Source organism: Salmo salar, chromosome ssa14 (assembly GCF_905237065.1).
Source record: "Salmo salar chromosome ssa14, Ssal_v3.1, whole genome shotgun sequence".
Classification (NCBI taxonomy): Eukaryota; Metazoa; Chordata; class Actinopteri; order Salmoniformes; family Salmonidae; genus Salmo; species Salmo salar.
Genome location: NC_059455.1, coordinates 43663825 through 43683949, shown reverse-complemented (window position 1 = coordinate 43683949; position 20125 = coordinate 43663825). Strand labels below are relative to the sequence as shown.

Genomic DNA, 20125 nt, shown 5'->3' with positions numbered 1-20125 from the left:
ATATAAATATGAACTTGATTGAACAAAACATGCATGTATTGTATAACATAATGTCCTAGGGTTGTCATCTAATGAAGATCATCAAAGGTTAGTGCTGCATTTAGCTGTGGTTTGGGTTTATGTGACATTGTATGCTAGCTTGAAAAATGGGTGTCTGATTATTTCTGGCTGGGTACTCTGCTGACATAATCTAATGTTTTGCTTTTGTTGTAAAGCCTTTTTGAAATCGGACAGTGTTGTTAGATTAACGAGAGTCTTGTCTTTAACATGGTGTAAAATAGTCATATGTTTGAGAAATTGAAGTAATAGCATTTCTAAGGTATTTGAATAACGCGCCACGGGATTCAACTGGCTGTTGAGTAGGTGGGACGATTTCGTCCCGCCGACCCTAGAGAGGTTAACACGTTAATATTTATTTTTACATAGTTATTACACTCACTCGTATTTCTTATGTCATAACGATTCATCGATATGTATGCTATGATGCTGGTGAAGTTGTCTCGCGCACCTACAGTGCTGGTCATAAAAAAATAAAAGCTAGCTAGCTCATGGATGCATACAATGTTCTTCCCATAAAACATAGCAAAACATCTGTTTCAGTGACGATATAGCTCGGTGTCATCTAAAATAACCCTGATTAACCCTGAACCCTGATTTATAAGACAGTTCTTATTTGATCAATGGTGGTCGGACCCATCTACAGTTGAAGTCGGAAGTTTACGTTCACCTTAGCCAAATACATTTAAACTCAGTTTTTCACAATTCCTGACATTTAATCCTAGTAAAAATCCCCTGTCTTAGGTCAGTTAGGATCACCACTTTATTTTAAGAATGTGAAATGTGAGAATAATTTATTTGAGCTTTTATTTCTTTCATTACAGTCCCAGTGGGTCAGAAGTTTACGTACACTCGATTAGTATTTGGTAGCATTGCCTTTAAATTGTTTAACTTGGGTCAAACGTTTCTGGTAGCCTTCCACAAGCTTCCCACAATAAGGTGGGTGGATTTTGGCCCATTCCTCCTGACAGCTGGTGTAACTGAGTCAGGTTTGTGGACCTCCATGCTCGCTCACGCTTTTTCAGTTCTGCATCACACATTTTCTATAGGATTGAGGTCAGGGCTTTGTGATGGCCACTCCAATACCTTGACATTGTTGTCCTTAAGCCATTTTGCCACAACTTTGAAAGTATGCTTGGGGTCGTTGTCCATTTGGAAGACCCATTTGCGACCAAGCTTTAACTTCGACTGATGTCTTGATGTTGCTTCAAAATATACACATCATTTTCCTTCGTCATGATGCCATCTATTTTGTGAAGTGCACCAGTCCCTCCTGCAGCAAAGCACCCCCACAACATGATGCTGCCAGCCCCGTGCTTTACGGTTGGGATGGTGTTCTTTGGTTTGCAAGCCTCCCCCTTTTTCCTCCAAACATAACATTGGTCATTATGGCCAAACAGTTCTATTTAGGTTTCATCAGACCAGAGGACATTTTTACAAAAACTACAATCTTTGTCCCCATGTGCAGTTGCAAACCGTAGTCTGGCTTTTTTATGGCAGTTTTGTAGCAGTGGCTGCTTCCTTGCTGAGCGGCCTTTCAGGTTATGTCGATATAGGACTCCTTTTACTGTGGATATAGATACTTTTGTACCTGTTTCCTCCAGCATCTTCACAAGGTCCTTTGCTGCTGTTCTGGGATTGATTTGCACATTTCGCACAAAAGTACATTCATCTCTAGGAAACAGAACGCGTCTCCTTCCTAAGCGGTATGACTGCTGCGTTGTCCCATGATGTTTATACTTGCATACTATTGTTTGTACAGATGAACGTGGTACCTTCAGGGGTTTGGAAATTGCTCCTAAGGATGAACCAGACTTGTGGAGGTCCACAATTATTTTTCTGAAGTCTTGGCTGATTTCTTTTGATTTTCCCATGATGTCAAGCAAAGAGGCACTGAGTTTGAAGGTAGGCCTTGAAATGCATCCACAGGTACACCGCCAATTGACTCAAAATATGTCAATTAGCCTGTCAGAAGCTTCTAAAGCCATGACATTTTCTGGAATTTTCCAAGCTGTTTAAAGGCACAGTCAACTTAACGTATGTAAACTTCTGACCCGCTGGATTTGTGATACAGTGAATTATAAGTGAAATAATCTGTCTGTAAACAATTGTTGGAAAAATGACTTGTCATGCACAAAGTAGATGTCTTAACCGACTTGCCAAAACTATAGTTTGTTAACAAGAAATTTGTGGAGTGTTTGAAAAACGAGTTTTAATGACTCCAACCTAAGTGTATGTAAACTTCCGACTTCAACTGTATGTGATGCTAGCCACAATAAGGATTAGCCACAATAGTGGACTTTGCGGTTAGCCTTCAAAATGAAAGTATGGCACAGTTCTACTATTTGTATTCATTTGCATCACTGTCAATTACATACTTTTATTTTGAAGGCAGGCTGCAATTCCACTATTGTTCCTAATCCTTATTGTGGCTAGCTTCACAACACATAACCCGGTACAGTCGAGCCTCACTAGCGAGATGAAGCGATCTGGCTGCTGATAATATTAGCTTTGGGCTACAGGGTTAAATAGCTTGCTAGCTATTTGTTTTCATGAACTGAAGTTCAATTCCAATAAGCAAACAACAAGTGGAAACCTAGCGAACACTTACTCACAAGGATTCCTAAATCATTGCTAAGAATAATGAAAATGAATGCAGATTCTACTGGTCATTGTTTTCAGGCTGGTTGTATTGGTGCTAGCTAGGTACCGAGCTAAGAGAAGTTGCGGTCGAACAAATGATGCATTATTACCAACATGGTATTGTAAACACATTGTTCGTGACCTGTGTTTGCTTGTTGGCAGACTTTTTTTTGTATAGCTTTGACAGTGCTACTGTATCTTTTTTGACACGCAAAGACCCAAACGGTGTTCCATTGTATGTATGTATGTATGTCGTTAAGCTAATAGCAGTGACACTTACTGTGTAACTCCGGTAGAGCAACATTTGAAAAATAGCGCACTTGGTCGGTGCTCGACCAGTCGGCGAAAGCCAACACCCCCCACGACCGAGAACGGTTGATTGTCAAGGGCAATGAATTCCATTATCTTGGCTTTAATGGATTTTGCCTTTTGAGTTGCCTCGCTGATGTTTTGTTACTTTTTCAAATGACTGCTCAATCTACACAGCAGACGTTGTGGGCTAGGTTATGAATACTGTGTTGCACGTGTAGTGCAACATTTTACGTGGCATCATTACGAAATGTGCATACCTATATAACGTAGGTACGTCAGCTTTGACATCGGTTTTGCACATCGGCGTTAAACTAGACATTGGCATATAGATATAGATATATATTATAGAATTTAAGTAATTTTTATTATTTTAAATAATGTGCATCCCTAGTAGCCACTGTGCCTAGCTAGCCTCTCCTGCCTTTACCAAGGGCTCTACACTGATCTTTTTTACAAGGAGCACTTGTGCTCCTAATATGAAAAATGTAGGTGCACAACCTAAAACATTTGAGGTAATAAAGCTAGAATCTTTCATTTTTCTAGGGGCTCTGGTGCCCGTACAATTCAAATTCCAGGTCACACAGCAAAAATATTTAGGTGCATGTGCGAGTAAAATGGTGGCTCTGTAGAGCCCTGCCTTTACCTAGTAAGTAGCCTAGCCAACCTCTGCTCTCCTCCCAGTAATGTCAATAGGGTGTTAGTTAAACCTGGTTCACACAACACCCGGGGAATGCGTGACCTCATTCAACATTAGTTTTGGGTGTTAAATTTTGACTTACTCAAACTGACCCATATATTTTATTTATTTATAATTTTTGGTTATTTGACCCTTTTTTTTTTTTTCTTTTCCAATTTTGTGATATCCAATTGCTATCTTGTCTCATCGCTGGAACTCCCAAATGGGCACGGGAGAGGCCAAGGTCGAGTCATGCGTCCTCTGAAACTTGACCCGTCAATCTGCACATCTTAACACCCGCATGCTTATCCCGGAAGCCTGATGACCGAAGTCAGTCTGCAGGCGCCAGGCCCGCCACAAGGAGTCGCTAGAGCGCAATGAGCCAAGTAAAGCCTCCCCTAACCCGGACTGGGAACCCCGGTCATGGTTCGGACCCCAGGTCTGTAGTGTCTTAGACCACTGCGCTACTCGGGAGGTGTAACTGACCATGTTTGAAACTGAAAATTGAACTTGGCCTGTCATATTTATTCACACCAAAGATGAAGAATCAAGTTATCAACTTGTGACCCCGATGTGTATTTCAACAATGGAATAGTCACGTAATTGTTTTCTCAACAACTTGTACAGCAACGATCTGGTGTTGATAGTGTCAATAGAGATGTTGGTGAGATAACAGACTTGTGCTTTAAAATAGGGCGATGACGCTACCAGCATGAAAACACGAAGCAGAACAAACTATTTGATCCTTTAAAAATCCTGCTGTATTTAAATTTGTGTGCTATGTTTTATATATTTTTATACATTTATATTTTGGAAAATAAATACATGGATGACAATGTTTTTTTTCCCAACATTGGGGCTATTTTTACTGAAGAAGTTAAATTCGTTTTGTTTCCTTGCCATGGTACTGTGTTTTGCAATACTATAAAAGATGACGATAACTAAACTGGCAGCTCGGGTGTGTGTTTGGTGTCTAAAACAATGAGGTAATGAGCCGGTGAGTATGACGAGTGTTTGAACTTCTCTCTGACACACACACACACACACACACACACACAGATAGGGTGGCGTCATCTATGGTGGGAGAGGTTTTGTCTCTTCTCTGATTTAAAGGCAGAGATTCTCAGTGCGTGACTCCTTGGCCTGGTTGTGAAATACCTGTTAGTCTGTCTGGGGGGACTCCGTGTCCTAATATACACGCTTTCAGATTATGAAAGGACACTGGCGTGCTTGTTAGGAATGTGTGTGAGGCTGGGAGCATTTACATACAATTTTGTTCTGAGAGCGCAGTGTGTGTGTCGGTAGGGCCTAGACGGCAGCTGCGGTGCAGACAGCTGCTTTTCTGTCTTCCTCTATTTACAGACCAGTGACTTACATTACCACAGACCAGTCTCTCTCCTCAAATTCTTTCTTGTTCTCTCTCCTCGCTCTCTCTCTATCCTCAAACACGTCTCCAGAACTGCTCATGTTCACTAACTTGCTTAACTATCTCCTATATTGTTCTAAGGGTTCTACTCCTATATTCATACTTTCTGCAAGGTCCTAGAATGGATGTTCCCAGACAGTGTGTCTAGAGGGCCCCCACCACCACCACCACCACCAGTGTTTTTAAACAGTCAATGTCCCCATGGGCCCAATTTAGAAGAGGGTAACAAAATAAGTGTTGCAACGATCCGATAAGGATCTGTCTGGGAGGAGAGGAGGGAAAGGGAGCCTAGAGTATTAATCTAGACAGACAGCTAAGGCTAGGAGTATATTATAAACTGCGTGGTTCGAGCCCTGAATGCTGATTGGCTGACAGCCGTGGTATATCAGACCGTGCACCACGGTTATGACAAAACATTTTTTTACTGCTGTAATTAAGTTTGTAACCAGTTTATAATAGCAATAAGGCACCTCTGGGGTTTGTGGTATATGGCCATTATGCCACGGCTAAAGACTGTATCCAGGCACTCTGCTTTGCGTGGTACATAAGAACAGCCCTTAGCCATGGTATATTGTCCATATACCCCACCCCCTCGTGCCTTATTGCTTAATTATAGCCCCCATGGGAAAGGCTGAGCTGCTACAGGGTGAAGGGAGGAGAGGGGGTGGGTCAGTCTAGGATAGCTGGTTCCTGCTGTTGTCTTGGTCAGCCTCTCCCCTTTCTCTTTTTTATTATTATATGTTTTTCTGTCTTTCTCTACATACTGCTCAGACATGCAAAACCCTCATGAAATCCCCTCTCCTCCTGGGTGAGACTAACTTTGACCTCACATAACTTCCACTGAACGGAACACTCAGCCTGGAACAACCCACCTATTCAGCCAATCACACGCGAGGGCGGGCCTCCCTCCTCAGTGTGTCTCCTCTCTCGCTCTCTCCCCCCACTCCCCCCTGGTCTCTCTTTCTCTCCCTCCATCCCTCAAGGCCTGCCTCCCTCTCACTCCCAGCCGCTCTCTCTCTCTCTGCTCTGCCATTTTTTTTTTTTATATATATTTTTTTTAACTTTTTTTTTTCTCACACTTTCTTTCCCCTCTTCCGTAAAAAACAATCTGTTCATAGCTCTGGACGAGAGTCACTACATTATTTCAAACCATCCCATCTATGGAAAGAATCTTTAAGAGTTACTAGGGAAACGTGAACTCTACACCGAGCAGTGCTCCTGCCCTGTTTTTCTGTCAGGGGCACGGTCAGGGGAAGGGGCTTATTGTAACTGCAGCTAGCTTACATACGCACTCCAGTCAGGCAACCGACTGAACACAGACTGCTGTTCCCTTGTCTCACTACCTGACCTCGATAGACGGCGCTGGTTCCAACAACAAAGGAAAGAGGATAACTAGGAGAACATGGAAAATAGGTTATTAGCATGAGACCAGGTCTCCCCCCCAATTTGGCACCTTATTCCCTATGTAGGGAATAACACCCTATAGAGAATAGGGTGCGATTTGGGATGCAGACCAGAATAATTAGTAGTAAGTAATAAATTGAGTTAACCAATGAAAATATTTAACTGCCCCAATGTCTGGTCTCCCGGAGCAACCAGGGGGCTGTGTGTACTGTAGAGATGTCCTTGTTGGAACTGTGATTTAATGGAGTGATGCCCAGACATGCCCAGGCTTTACACACAGACAGTGCTATACACTCACAGACACAGGAACTGTAGTGTATTCAGACCCCTAGACTTTTTTTTCCTTCACATTTTGTTACGCTACAGCCTTATTCTAAAATGGATTACAATGTTTTTTTCCCCTTCCTCAATCTACACACAATACCCCATAATGACAAAGCAAGAACAGATTTGTTGAAATTTTTAGCAAATATGTAAATGTGATATTTCCGTTTTTTTTTTGGTTTTAATCAAGGAACGTAACAAAATGTGGAAAAAGGAAACGGGTCTCAATACTTTCCGAATGCACTGTTTAAAAGCAGTGTCATCGCTCTCTCGATTCAGAGATGGGGGAAAGACCAGATATGGCATTAAAATAATCCTCTTCTCTTACCACTCAATTAGTGCCTTCACAAAGTATTCATACCTCTTGACTTATTCTGTTTTTCTGGGTAAGTCTCTTAAGAGCTTTGCACGTCTGCATTGTACAATATTGGCATATTATTCAAACTCTGAAGTTGGTTGTTGATCATTGCTAGACAGCCATTTTCAAGTCTTACCATAGATTTTCAAACCTATTTTAGTCACAACTGTAGGGCACTCAAACATTCAATGTCGATTTGGTAAGCAGCCCCACTGTATTTTTGGCCTTTCGTTTAAGGTTATTGTCCTGCTGAAAGGTGAATTCCTCTCCCAGTCTCTTTCAGAAAGTAGACTGAAGCAATTTTTCCTCTGGGATTTTGCCTGTGCTTAGCTCTATTCCGTTGCCTTTTATCCGAATCTCCATTCCATTTCTTTTTATCGTGTGTGTCAGTCAGTCAAAAGTTTGGACACACCTACTCATTCAAGGGTTTTTCTTTTAACAATTTTCTACATAGTTTGTTTTAAGTATTATTCTACTATGAAATAACACACCGCCATGCAATCTCCATAGACAAACATTGGCTGTAGAATGGCCTTAATGAAGAGCTCAGTGACTTTCAACGTGGCACCGTCATAGGATGCTACCGCTCTAACAAGTCAGTTTGTCTAATTTCTGACCTTACAGAGCTGCCCCGGTCAACTTTAAGTGCTTTTATTGCCAAGTGGAAACATCTAGGAGCAACATTGGCTCAGCTGTGAAGTGGTAGGCCACACAACCTGACAGGACAGGACTGCTGAGTGCTGAAGCGCGTAGTGAGTATAAATCGTCTGCCCTCGGTTACAACACACACAGTTCCAAACTGCCTCTGGAAGCAACGTCAGCACAAGAACTGTTTGTTGGGAGCTTCATGAAATGGGTTTCCATGGCTGAGCAGCCGCACACGAGCCTAAGATGAGTGATGAATCGCGCTTCACCATCTGGCAGTCTGATGGACGAATCTGGGTTTGGCGGATACCAGGAGAACGCTACCTGCCCCTATGCATAGTGCCAACTGTAAAGTTTGGTGGGGGAGGAATAATGGTCTGGGGCTGTTTTTCATGGTTTGGGCTAGGCTCCTTAATTCTAGTGAAGGGAAATCTTAACGCTACAGCATACAATGACATTCTAGATGTTTCTGTACTTCTAACTTTGTGGCAACAGTTTGGGGAAAGCATGACAATGCCCCTGTGCACAAAGCTAGGTCCATGCAGAAATGGTTTGTCGAGATCGGAGTGGAAGAACTTCACTAGCCTGTACAGAGCCCTGACCTCAACCCCATTGAACTCCTTTGGGATGCATTGGAATGTCGACTGCGAGCCAGGCCTAATCGCCCAACATCCGTGCCCGACCTCACTAATTCTCTTGTGGCTGTGTGGAAGAAAGTCCCCATAGCAATGTTCCAACATCTAGTGGAAAGCCTTCCCAGAAGAGTGGAGGCTGTTATAGCAGCAAAGGGGGGGACCAACTCCATATTAATGCCCATGATTTTGGAATGAGATGTTCAACGAGCAGGTGTCCACATACTTTTGGTCATGTGTGCTTCTAAATCTGGTTCTTTACTTGGATAGTTGAAGAAATGTGAGTAAAGCTGGAAGTAGAGGATAAAGTAGCTAATTATCTTCAGCGAGCTAGTTGCACACACTACACTGTCTTCTCTGGCCGTTAGGAACCTCGGGGGGGAATAGATCCTGTCTTCTCTGGCCGTTGAACCTCGGGGCCCCCAGAATAGAACCCTGTCTTCTCTGGCCGTTAGGAACCTCAGGGGGGGCCCCCAGAATAGAACCCTGTCTTCTCTGGCCGTTAGGAACCTCAGGGGGGGCCCCCAGAATAGAACCCTGTCTTCTCTGGCTGTTAGAACCTCGGGGGGGGCCCAGAATAGAACCCTGTCTTCTCTGGATGTTAGGAACCTCAGGGGGGGCCCCAGAATAGAACCCTGTCTTCTCTGGCTGTTAGGGACCTCCAGGAGACACCCTCCTCCTGAGGGTTTTTTACCAAAACGCAGTGACCCTGTCTGTGTGCTACAACTTCACATTTACTCTTAGTGTTGTTTGGGCTAATAGCCTATATCACCCATTTCAAGTACACATTCTGCATGCCATACCAGGACATGAGGGTCTGCCCGTACATAATGTGTAAGCTATAACAAATAGTTTGTGCTGCACTGTGAGGGTATGACCTGGGGCCATTATTACAAATACGCTGGATGACACGAAAGCACACTCAGTGTACTGGCATCCTCATTTCTGACCGTCTCCGGCGCCCAGGGGTAGGAGGGCGGAAATTCAGGGTCGTCCTCCCCCGTCACGTGCACACACAGCTCCCTTCGTCCTCCCCCGGGTCACTTCCTCTCCTTCACTGCTCTGCTTCCTGTAGCCTGATGACTTGTGTGTGTGTGTCGTCACTAGCGTGTAGCCTCACATGACACATTCTTCATCAGATGAGATTCCTCCGGACAGGAATCATTCCTTTAGTTTCTACATTCGTTATACAAATAATTCTGTACTCCCAATCCAATGACCCCTGGTTTCGTGTGTGTGTGCTGTGGTGTGCTTACTATAAAGCGTATCATCATCCCTTCCACCCACTCATGCTTACTACAGTCATTTAGAACACAGTCGTTCTAAAGAGTCCTTGTTACCGCGGAAATTGACTCAACCGCACAAATGCCCAGCCATCCGGTCTTCTTCGGTCAGCTGTTTGTTAAAAAAAAAAAACGTATGACTTAATTTATTTCATCCATAGTCGTGGACTCGGCTGACGACATTTACTCTACTGGTCCGTTGTTTGGTCAATAGGCTGTTGGTCGACCGACATTTTATTTTATTGAGCAATAGCAAAAAAACACTAATCATGGTGTACAAGACACCTATCTGATTGGATACTGTCTGAGTGGACTGATGCATTGTGGAGGTGTGGGGATGGCACAGTCCATCACTCTTAAGACGTGCTACTGAAATGGTTATATTATGTAAGAACAATGGTGCAAAAACAAATTCTCCTGTGTTGGATAGTGGTTGCTGTCTGCGGTTCTGAAACACATCAGTGCGCTGTTGAAATGCCACCTTTTCCTGGACCATGTTGCTACGGTGCGTTCGGGAAGTATTCAGACCCCTTGACTTTCCACATTTTATGTTATTTCTCACGGTCAAGTAAAAAGTGCGTCTCCCTGTCGTGGACTGACCACAGACGCTCCTCTTTGGGTAGCCATGTCTTTTTGTGTTTCCCTTTTTCTGTAGCCAATTGGTGGGCGACAAGCCTGTTTTTGGTCAGGATCGGTCTCTGTTTTGTATCTGACAGAGTAGTAGTCTTTTGAGGCCAAATAGCAATTTTAGTTTATTCAGTGTTTTTGTCAAATGGGTGGTTTTCATTTCTGTAAGAATTTGATTTCCCTGTGTGTTTGGATAATCGGTCTCTCTCTCCTGTGGTAAAATACGTTACTGTAATTGTTCCATGCTATATCCTACAGGCCTCTATATGTTGAAGGTGTATGTCCTTATGTTTGTTGTTTCAGTGCAGTTTGAACTTGCAAGAGTGTGTGACACCTGTGTGATTGTGTGTGCAATTAATGTCTTTAAATAATCCTGGAAAATAATGTCTAGAGGAAGAGTGGAAGCCTCTGGCTGACTCCCTCTTTCTGTGGTACTTTTACCTCACTGTAATTGTTGTGCGTCATAGCCTTCAGAGGCCTACCTCAGACCCTGAGACAAACTCTCTCTTTCTCTCTGTGTTTCAGAAGGTGGTAGAAGAGGACGGCGAGGTGAGGAGATCGTCTCCTCCAGAGCCTCTAGTGTCTCGTAACAGTAAACTAGCCGACAACGACGCAGGGACCAAGGTATGACACACAGGAAGCGGCGCTCTGCTCACGCTGCCGACGTAGCTGGTTGCATTGACGGCACTGACCCCTCCCCCTAACTATTGTTCCTCTGTATACCAAAACTTCTGTACATGTTTTTTTTTTGTACTAGAACATGAAAAATGGTTTGCTAGAATGTGTTACTTTCGCTACTTTTGTCAAATGTCTCGCGTCTTCTACCGAGGTTTGAGAGAGAATCAATTCTGTCGATCAGCGCAGCCGATGGCACTGTGATAGCACTGTCAGCTCCATGTACCCACTGCTAGCTGTAGTCTGTCCTGAGGAACCACTGAACTCACTGGGAGTCTGGACTGTATCATGTTATCTCCTCTCTCATACTGACTCTAGTCTGTCCTGAGGAACCACTGAACTCACTGGGAGTCTGGACTGTATCATGTTATCTCCTCTCTCATACTGACTCTAGTCTGTCCTGAGGAACCACTGGGAGTCTGGACTGTATCATGTTATCTCCTCTCTCATACTGACTCTAGTCTGTCCTGAGGAACCACTGGGAGTCTGGACTGTATCATGTTATCTCCTCTCTCATACTGACTCTAGTCTGTCCTGAGGAACCACTGAACTCACTGGGAGTCTGGACTGTATCATGTTAGCTCTCCTCTCATACTGACTCTAGTCTGTCCTGAGGAACCACTGGGAGTCTGGACTGTATCATGTTATCTCCCCTCTCATACTGACTCTAGTCTGTCCTGAGGAACCACTGGGAGTCTGGACTGTATCATGTTAGCTCCTCTCTCATACTGACTCTAGTCTGTCCTGAGGAACCACTGAACTCACTGGGAGTCCGCCACTCATGCTGCACAGAAGTTAACATGCTTCAATAATGCAACACGGCATGTCAATGTTGAAATTGCTAATTACTGTCGCAAAATAATGTCCGTTACAGGCTAGAACACTTTAGAATGCAAGAAGATACTGGTAGCTTCCAGCTTTGTAGGCTAACTTTCCTTGCTAGCTTACAGCTGAAGCTAGGGTCAGTTCACTACCCTAGTACCTTGTTTGTGATATGCAAACCATAATGAAAGATATTTCTGATTGTCAAACTCTATCCATTCACTTTATCTTTCCCCAGTCAAGATCATCTTTGCTCGAGCCTCAAACTGACTGTGTGTGAATGACGTAATGGGTCTTAGAGAGAGCACGCACGTTTTATATAATAAGAGATTTCTTCTATGCAAATGTTGTTGATCAGTACAGAATTTCCCGAATGGAAACCGATTGTCATCTGTAGCTCCATGAAATCAGCCAAAACAAGCTCAATAACTCAATGCATACACACACTCCTATTGAATGTACGTTAGCCTGTATTGTGAATAGGTCTAGACTACATCTTGGTTTATGACTAGATGAGACATTTTACCATTCAAATTTGATTGGTTGCATGCACATCTTATTGCGGGTGTAGGGAAATGATTACCATTGAAGTAGTTAGATTGGAGGGGTTGGGAAAAACAAAGTCAAATTGATTGTTTTAATTAATGAATACATTGAAATGTCATGATATTTAACTCAAAAGATCTGTCTGGATTAACGACCTTTCTGTGACTAATAGAACATCGTTTTATTTATTTTTGCTCTGGAATTGTTTTGGTATTCAGTATCGTGATAGTAAACCTGTTATCGGTATCCAAGTCAAAGTTCTGGTATCGTGACAACACTACCACTAACCTTACTCCAACCCCCTTCACCTGAATCCTCACTCCTCCTAAGCACGTAAGCTGACACACTGGGTTCAGGTCCTAACACACTGCCCTATTGAAATGGCAGGCTTCATCCACCACTCCTCTCAAGCATTTAAAGGCTGTGCTCACTCTTCTTCTCTCAACTCCTCACATCACCCTCCCCTTAGAAAGAGCCTCTTCTTCTCTCTCAACTCCTCACATCACCCTCCCCTAAACACACACAATTATAGCTACAAACATTGACATTCAGATATTATACACCTACTAATCTTTGTTTCATGGTTTTATCGAGATGCAATGAAGACCTAGTATATTAAAAGGTTTATTATTGTGTTTGCAGGTTCAAGCCCAGGCTACTCTGGTGTTCCCCCACATCAAGGAAGAGCCCAGTCACCCCAGGTATGTTAACCTTTACTACCCCGTAACCCTTTATCCTCTCTTCTACCCCCTGCCACAACATTCTATCACCCCCCCCCATGGTCCACTCCAGGTACATTTGTTTGCTTATTTGGATACCTCTTATCCCACAATGGAGGCTAATCTTCTGAGTACTGGGGACTGGCTAGCTATGTTTCTTCCTCGTTGGAAGACCTTGCCCTTGACAATCCATGCCAAGTAACTTTCCAAGCAACTTCCTAGGGAGTGTTGCTGTAGCAGTGCTGAAACCCCTGCTCTGCTTCCTACCCTGCCTCCAGTTGGACCCACCGTTGCATGTGTGTGTCAGTGTGAAGTTGTGGTCTACCACTCATTCATCTGGTCCAGATGAAGGCTGAGATTAGCTGGATTACAGGAGGCAGGGCAGCACGTGACATGGTAGACACAGGCAGGTTAGACTACGGGATTACAACTGGCCCCTCATCTGGACACCAGACCAGGGCTGGTCAATGGTTTTTACGGAAGATTTGCTACTAAAGTGCAATGTTAAAAACTTGTGTTTTTCATGTAACAGGAGTGAGTCCCTGTAACATGTCCTATAGTATAGAAACAGTCATTTGGTTTTGGGAAACCTGCTTGTAATTTAACAATGCAAGTCAAGTGGAATCTAACAATGAAGTCAAAATTACATTACTAAGCGGCGGTGTTCTCTCGCTCTCTATTTACGACCTATATAGAGTGCTGTCAGAGTATTCATACCTCATGATTTATTTCACATTGTGTTGTTACAGCCTGAATTCAAAATTGATTAAAATAGATTTTTTTTATACACACAATACCCCATAATAACAAAGTGAACCTGTTTTTAGACATTTTTAGTAATTTATTGAAAATTAAATACTGAAATGTCTAATTTACATAGGTATTCACATCCCTGAGTCACTACTTTGTAGAAGCACGTTTGGCGGCGATTTACATCTTTGAGTCGTCTTGGGTATGTCTTATCAGCTTTACACATCTGGATTTGGGGATTTTCTCCCATTCTTCTCAAGCTCTGTTAAGTTAGATGAGGGAGTGGCGGTGAACGGCAATCTTCAAGTCTCCACAGATTTTCAATGGTATTCAAGTCTGGGCTTTGGCTGGACCGCTCAAGGACCTTCACATTCTTGTTCTGAAGTCATTCCAGTGTTGCTTTGGCTGTATGCTTGGGGTCATTGTCCTGTTGGAATATGAATCTTCGCCCCAGTCTAAAGTCGATTGCACTCTGAAGCAGGTTATCAAGAATTAACCTGTATTTGGCTCCATTCATTGTTCCCTCTATCCTTACCAGTTTCCCTGAAGCTGAAAAGCATCCCCATAGCATGATGCTGCCACCACCATGCTTCACGGTAGGGATGGTGTTAGATGGGTGATGAGCTGTGCCTGGTTATCTCCAGACAGCGCTTTGCATTCAGGCCAAAGAGTTACATTTTTGTTTCATCAGACCACAGAATATTTTGCCTTTATGATCTGTCTTTCACGTGCCTTTTTGCAAACTCCAGGCGTGCTGTCGTGCCTTTTTCTCAAGAGTGGCTTCCGTCTGGCCACTCTTCCATAAAGCCCAGATTGGTGAAGTGCTGTAGAGAGATCTATTTAATCAATTTTGATTTCAGGCTGTCACACAACAACATTTTGAATAAGTCAAGGGGTATGAATACTTTCTGAAGGCACTGTACGTATGATAACCATGTGTCTCTGTCTGTCTCTCTGTAATGTCTGTATATGTATGATAAGGTAAATGTTCTGATCTGTCTCCCTGTCATGCGCTCTCTCCCTTTCAATTCAAAGGTCTTTATTGATATGGGAAACATGTTTACATTGCCAAAGCAGGTGAAATAGATAATAGACCAAAGTGAAATAGTAAAAAATAAACCGTAAACATTACACTCACAAAAGTCCCAAAGGAATAGAGATTTCAAATGTCACGTCTATATACAGCAGTGTAACCATGTACAAAAGTGAAAATAAATGTTGTATTTACAATGGTGTTTGTTCTTCACTGGTTGCCCTTTTCTTGTGGCAACAGGTCACAAATCTTGCTGTTGTGATGGCACACTGGTATTTCACCCAATGGATATGGGTTATTAAAATTTGGATTTGTTTAGAATCATTCAAATCATAGGCTCCTGAGTGGCGCAGCGGTTTAAGGCACTGCGTCTCAGTGCTAGAGGTGTCACTACAGACCCAGGTTCAATCCCGGGCTCTATCACAACCGGCCGTGATCAGGAGTCCCATAGGGTGGCACGGCGTCGTCCGGGTAAGGAGAGGGTTTGGTCCGGGGTAGGTCGTCATTGTAAATAAGAATTTGTTCTTAACTGACTGGCCTAGTAAAATAAAAAATGTGGCTCTGTGTAATCTGAGGGAAATATGTCTCTCTAATGTGGTCATACATTTGGCAGGAGGTTAGGAAGTGCAGCTCAGTTTCCACCTCATTTTGTGGGCAGTGTGCACACAGCCTGTCTTCTCTTGAGAGCCAGGTCTGCCTATTGCGGCGTTTCTCAATAGAATGTCTATGCTCACTGAGTCTGTACATAGTCAATGCTTTCCTTAAGTTTGGGTCATTCAGTGGTCAGGTATTTAGCCACTGTGTACTCTCTGTTTAGGGCCAAGTAGCATTCTAGTTTGCTCTGTTTTTTTTTTTTATTAGTTCTTTCCAATGTGTCAAGTAATAATTTTTGTTTTCTCATGATTTGGTTGGGTCTAATTGTGTTGCTGTTCTGGGGCTCTGTGGGGTCTGTTTGTGTTTGTGAACAGAGCACCAGGACCAGCTTGCTTAGGGGACTCTTCTCCAGGTTCATCTCTCTGTAGGTGATGGCTTTGTTATGGAAGGTTTGGGAATCTCTTCCTCTTAGGTGGTTGTAGAATTTTCCGGGTCTTTTCTGTATTTTGATAATTAGCGGGTATGGTCCTAATTCTGCTCTGCATGCATTATTTGGTGTTTTACGTTGTACCCAGAGGATATTTTTTGCAGAATTCTCCATGCAGAGTCTCAATTTGGTGTTTGTCCCATTTTGTGAATTCTTGGTTGGTGAGTGGACCCCAAACCTCACAACCATAATGGGCAATTGGTTCTATATCTGATTCAAGTATTTTTTAGCCAAATCCTAATTGCTATGTCTTCTTCTCTTTCTCGCTCTTTGCGCTCTCGCTGTCTAGTTACTACCTGTATACGTATGGTAACCATAGTTACTACTCTCCCCCTCTCTAGTTACTACCTGTATACAGTGCCTTTGGAAAGTATTCAGACCCCTTGACTTTTTCTACATTTTGTTATGTTAAGGCCTTATTCTAAAATGGATTAAATAAAACACATTTTGGGAAAATGTTGCAAATTGATAAAAAAATACAAAAACAAAGTATTCAGACCCTTTGCTATGAGCCTCAATTGAGCTCAGGTGCATCCTGTTTCCTTTGATCCTCCTTGATGTCTCTACAACTTGATTGGAGTCCATGTGGTAAATTCAATTAATTGAACATGATTTGGAAAGGCCTGTCTATATAAGGTCCCACTTTTGTCAGTGCATGTCAAGGCAAAAACCAAGCCATAAGGTCGAAGGAATTGTCTGTCAAGCTCAGAGACAGGATTGTGTCGAGGCACAGATCTGGGGAAGGGTACCATAAAAAAATTCTGCAGCATTGAAGGTCCCCAAGGACACAGTGGCCTCCATCATTCTTAAATGGAAGAAGTTTGGAACCACCAAGACTCTTCCTAGAGCTGGCTGCCCAGCCAAACTGAGCAATCGGGGGAGAAGGGCCTTGGTCAGGGAGGTGACCAAGAACCTGATGGTCACTCTGACAGAGTTCCTCTGTGGAGATGGAAGAACCTTCCAGAAGGACAACCATTTTTGCAGCACTCCACCATCAGGCCTTTATGGTAGAGTGGCCAGATGGAAGCCACTCCTCAGTAAAATGCACATGACAGCCCGCTTGGAGTTTGACAAAAGGCGCCTAAAGGACTCTCACACCATGAGAAACAAGATTCTCTGGTCTGATGAAACCAAGATTGACCTCTTTGGCCTGAACGCCAAGCTTCACGTCTGGAGGAAACCTGGCACCATCCCTACGGGGAAGCATGGTGGTGGCAGCATCATGCTGTGGGGATGTTTTTCGGTGGCAGGGACTGGGAAACTAGTCAGGACCAAGGCAAAGATGAACGGAGCAAAGTACAGAGATCCTTGATGAAAACCTGCTCCAGAGCTCTCAGGATCTGACTGGGGCGGAGGTTCACCCTTCCAATAGGTCAACGACCCTAAGCACACAGCCTAGATAACGCATGAGCGGCTTCGGGACAAGTCTGAATGTCCTTGAGTGGCCCAGCCAGAGCCTGGACTTGAACCCAATCTAACATCTCTGGAGAGACCTGAAAAGGGCTGTGCAGCAATGCTCCCCATCCAACCTGACAGAGGATCTGCAGAGAAGAATGGGAGAAACTCCCCAAATACAGGTGTGCCAAGCTTGTAGCGTCATACCCAAAAAGACTCGAGGCTGTAATTGCTGCCCAAGGTGCTTCAACAAAGTACTAAGATTTTATCTGTAATACATTTGCAAACATTTCTAAATCTGTTTTTGCTTTGTCATTATGGGATATTGTGTGTAGATTGATGAGGGGGGGAGAAAACAAGTTAATCAATTTTAGAATAAGGCTGTAACTTAACAATGTGGAAAAAGTCAAGGTGTCTACTTTCCGAGTGCACTGTACATATGATAACCATGTCTCTCTCCCTCCTCTCTGTAGTTACAACCTGTATACATATCACCATGTCTCTCTCCCTCCTCTCTGTAGTTACAACCTGTATACATATCACCATGTCTCTCTCCCTCCTCCTCTCTCTCTGTAGTTACAACCTGTATACATATCACCATGTCTCTCTCCCTCCTCCTCTCTCTCTGTAGTTACAACCTGTATACATATCACCATGTCTCTCTCCCCTCCTCCTCTCTTGTAGTTACAACCTGTATACATATCACCATGTCTCTCTCCCTCCTCCTCTCTCTCTGTAGTTACAACCTGTATACATATCACCATGTCTCTCTCCCTCCTCTCTCTCTGTAGTTACAACCTGTATACATATCACCATGTCTCTCTCCCTCCTCCTCTCTCTCTGTAGTTACAACCTGTATACATATCACCATGTCTCTCTCCCTCCTCCTCTCTCTCTGTAGTTACAACCTGTATACATATCACCATGTCTCTCTCCCTCCTCCTCTCTCTCTGTAGTTACAACCTGTATACATATCACCATGTCTCTCTCCCTCCTCCTCTCTCTCTGTAGTTACAACCTGTATACATATCACCATCTCTCTCTCCCTCCTCTCTGTAGTTACAACCTGTATACATATCACCATGTCTCTCTCCCTCCTCCTCTCTCTCTGTAGTTACAACCTGTATACATATCACCATGTATCTCTCCCTCCTCCTCTCTCTGTAGTTACAACCTGTATACATATCACCATGTCTCTCTCTGTAGTTACAACCTGTATACATATCACCATGTCTCTCTCCCTCCTCCTCTCTCTCTGTAGTTACAACCTGTATACATATCACCATGTCTCTCTCCCTCATCTCTGTAGTTACAACCTGTATACATATCACCATGTCTCTCTCCCTCCTCCTCTCTCTCTGTAGTTACAACCTGTATACATATCACCGTCTCTCTCCCTCCTCTCTGTAGTTACAACCTGTATACATATCACCATGTCTCTCTCCCTCCTCCTCTCTCTCTGTAGTTACAACCTGTATACATATCACCATGTCTCTCTCCCTCCTCCTCTCTCTCTGTAGTTACAACCTGTATACATATCACCATGTCTCTCTCCCTCCTCCTCTCTCTCTGTAGTTACAACCTGTATACATATCACCATGTCTCTCTCTCTCCTCCTCTCTCTCTGTAGTTACAACCTGTATACATATCACCATGTCTCTCTCCCTCCTCCTCCTCTCTCTGTAGTTACAACCTGTATACATATCACCATGTCTCTCTCCCTCCTCCTCTCTCTCTCTGTAGTTACAACCTGTATACATATCACCATGTCTCTCTCCCTCCTCCTCTCTCTCTGTAGTTACAACCTGTATACATATCACCATGTCTCTCTCCCTCCTCCTCTCTCTCTGTAGTTACAACCTGTATACATATCACCATGTCTCTCTCCCTCCTCCTCTCTCTCTGTAGTTACAACCTGTATACATATCACCATGTCTCTCTCCCTCCTCCTCTCTCTCTGTAGTTACAACCTGTATACATATCACCATGTCTCTCTCCCTCCTCCTCTCTCTCTGTAGTTACAACCTGTATACATATCACCATGTCTCTCTCCCTCCTCCTCTCTCTCTGTAGTTACAACCTGTATACATATCACCATGTCTCTCTCCCTCCTCCTCTCTCTCTGTAGTTACAACCTGTATACATATCACCATGTCTCTCTCCCTCCTCCTCTCTCTCTGTAGTTACAACCTGTATACATATCACCATGTCTCTCTCCCTCCTCCTCTCTCTCTGTAGTTACAACCTGTATACATATCACCATGTCTCTCTCCCTCCTCCTCTCTCTCTGTAGTTACAACCTGTATACATATCACCATGTCTCTCTCTGTAGTTACAACCTGTATACATATCACCATGTCTCTCTCCCTCCTCCTCTCTCTCTGTAGTTACAACCTGTATACATATCACCATGTCTCTCTCCCTCCTCCTCTCTCTCTGTAGTTACAACCTGTATACATATCACCATGTCTCTCTCCCTCCTCTCTGTAGTTACAACCTGTATACATATCACCATGTCTCTCTCCCTCCTCCTCTCTCTCTGTAGTTACAACCTGTATACATATCACCATGTCTCTCTCCCTCCTCCTCTCTCTCTGTAGTTACAACCTGTATACATATCACCATGTCTCTCTCCCTCCTCCTCTCTCTCTGTAGTTACAACCTGTATACATATCACCATGTCTCTCTCCCTCCTCCTCTCTCTCTGTAGTTACAAC

The 20125-nt window shown here is 43.6% G+C and overlaps 1 protein-coding gene across 4 annotated transcripts in view; it reads left to right on the top strand.

Annotated features, from left to right (window-relative positions):
- LOC106569597 (ski-like protein) overlaps nt 1-20125 on the top strand; it is a 41509-nt gene that overhangs the window by 15153 nt on the left and 6231 nt on the right. For 3 of the 4 annotated variants that reach the window (XM_014141115.2, XM_014141112.2, XM_045694439.1), the window contains exons 3-4: nt 10913-11011; nt 13073-13131. In XM_014141115.2, coding sequence (XP_013996590.2) covers nt 10913-11011; nt 13073-13131 — 158 coding nt within the window. The remainder of the gene's footprint in view (nt 1-10912; nt 11012-13072; nt 13132-20125) is intronic. The other variant, XM_014141114.2, reaches the window with a different exon arrangement.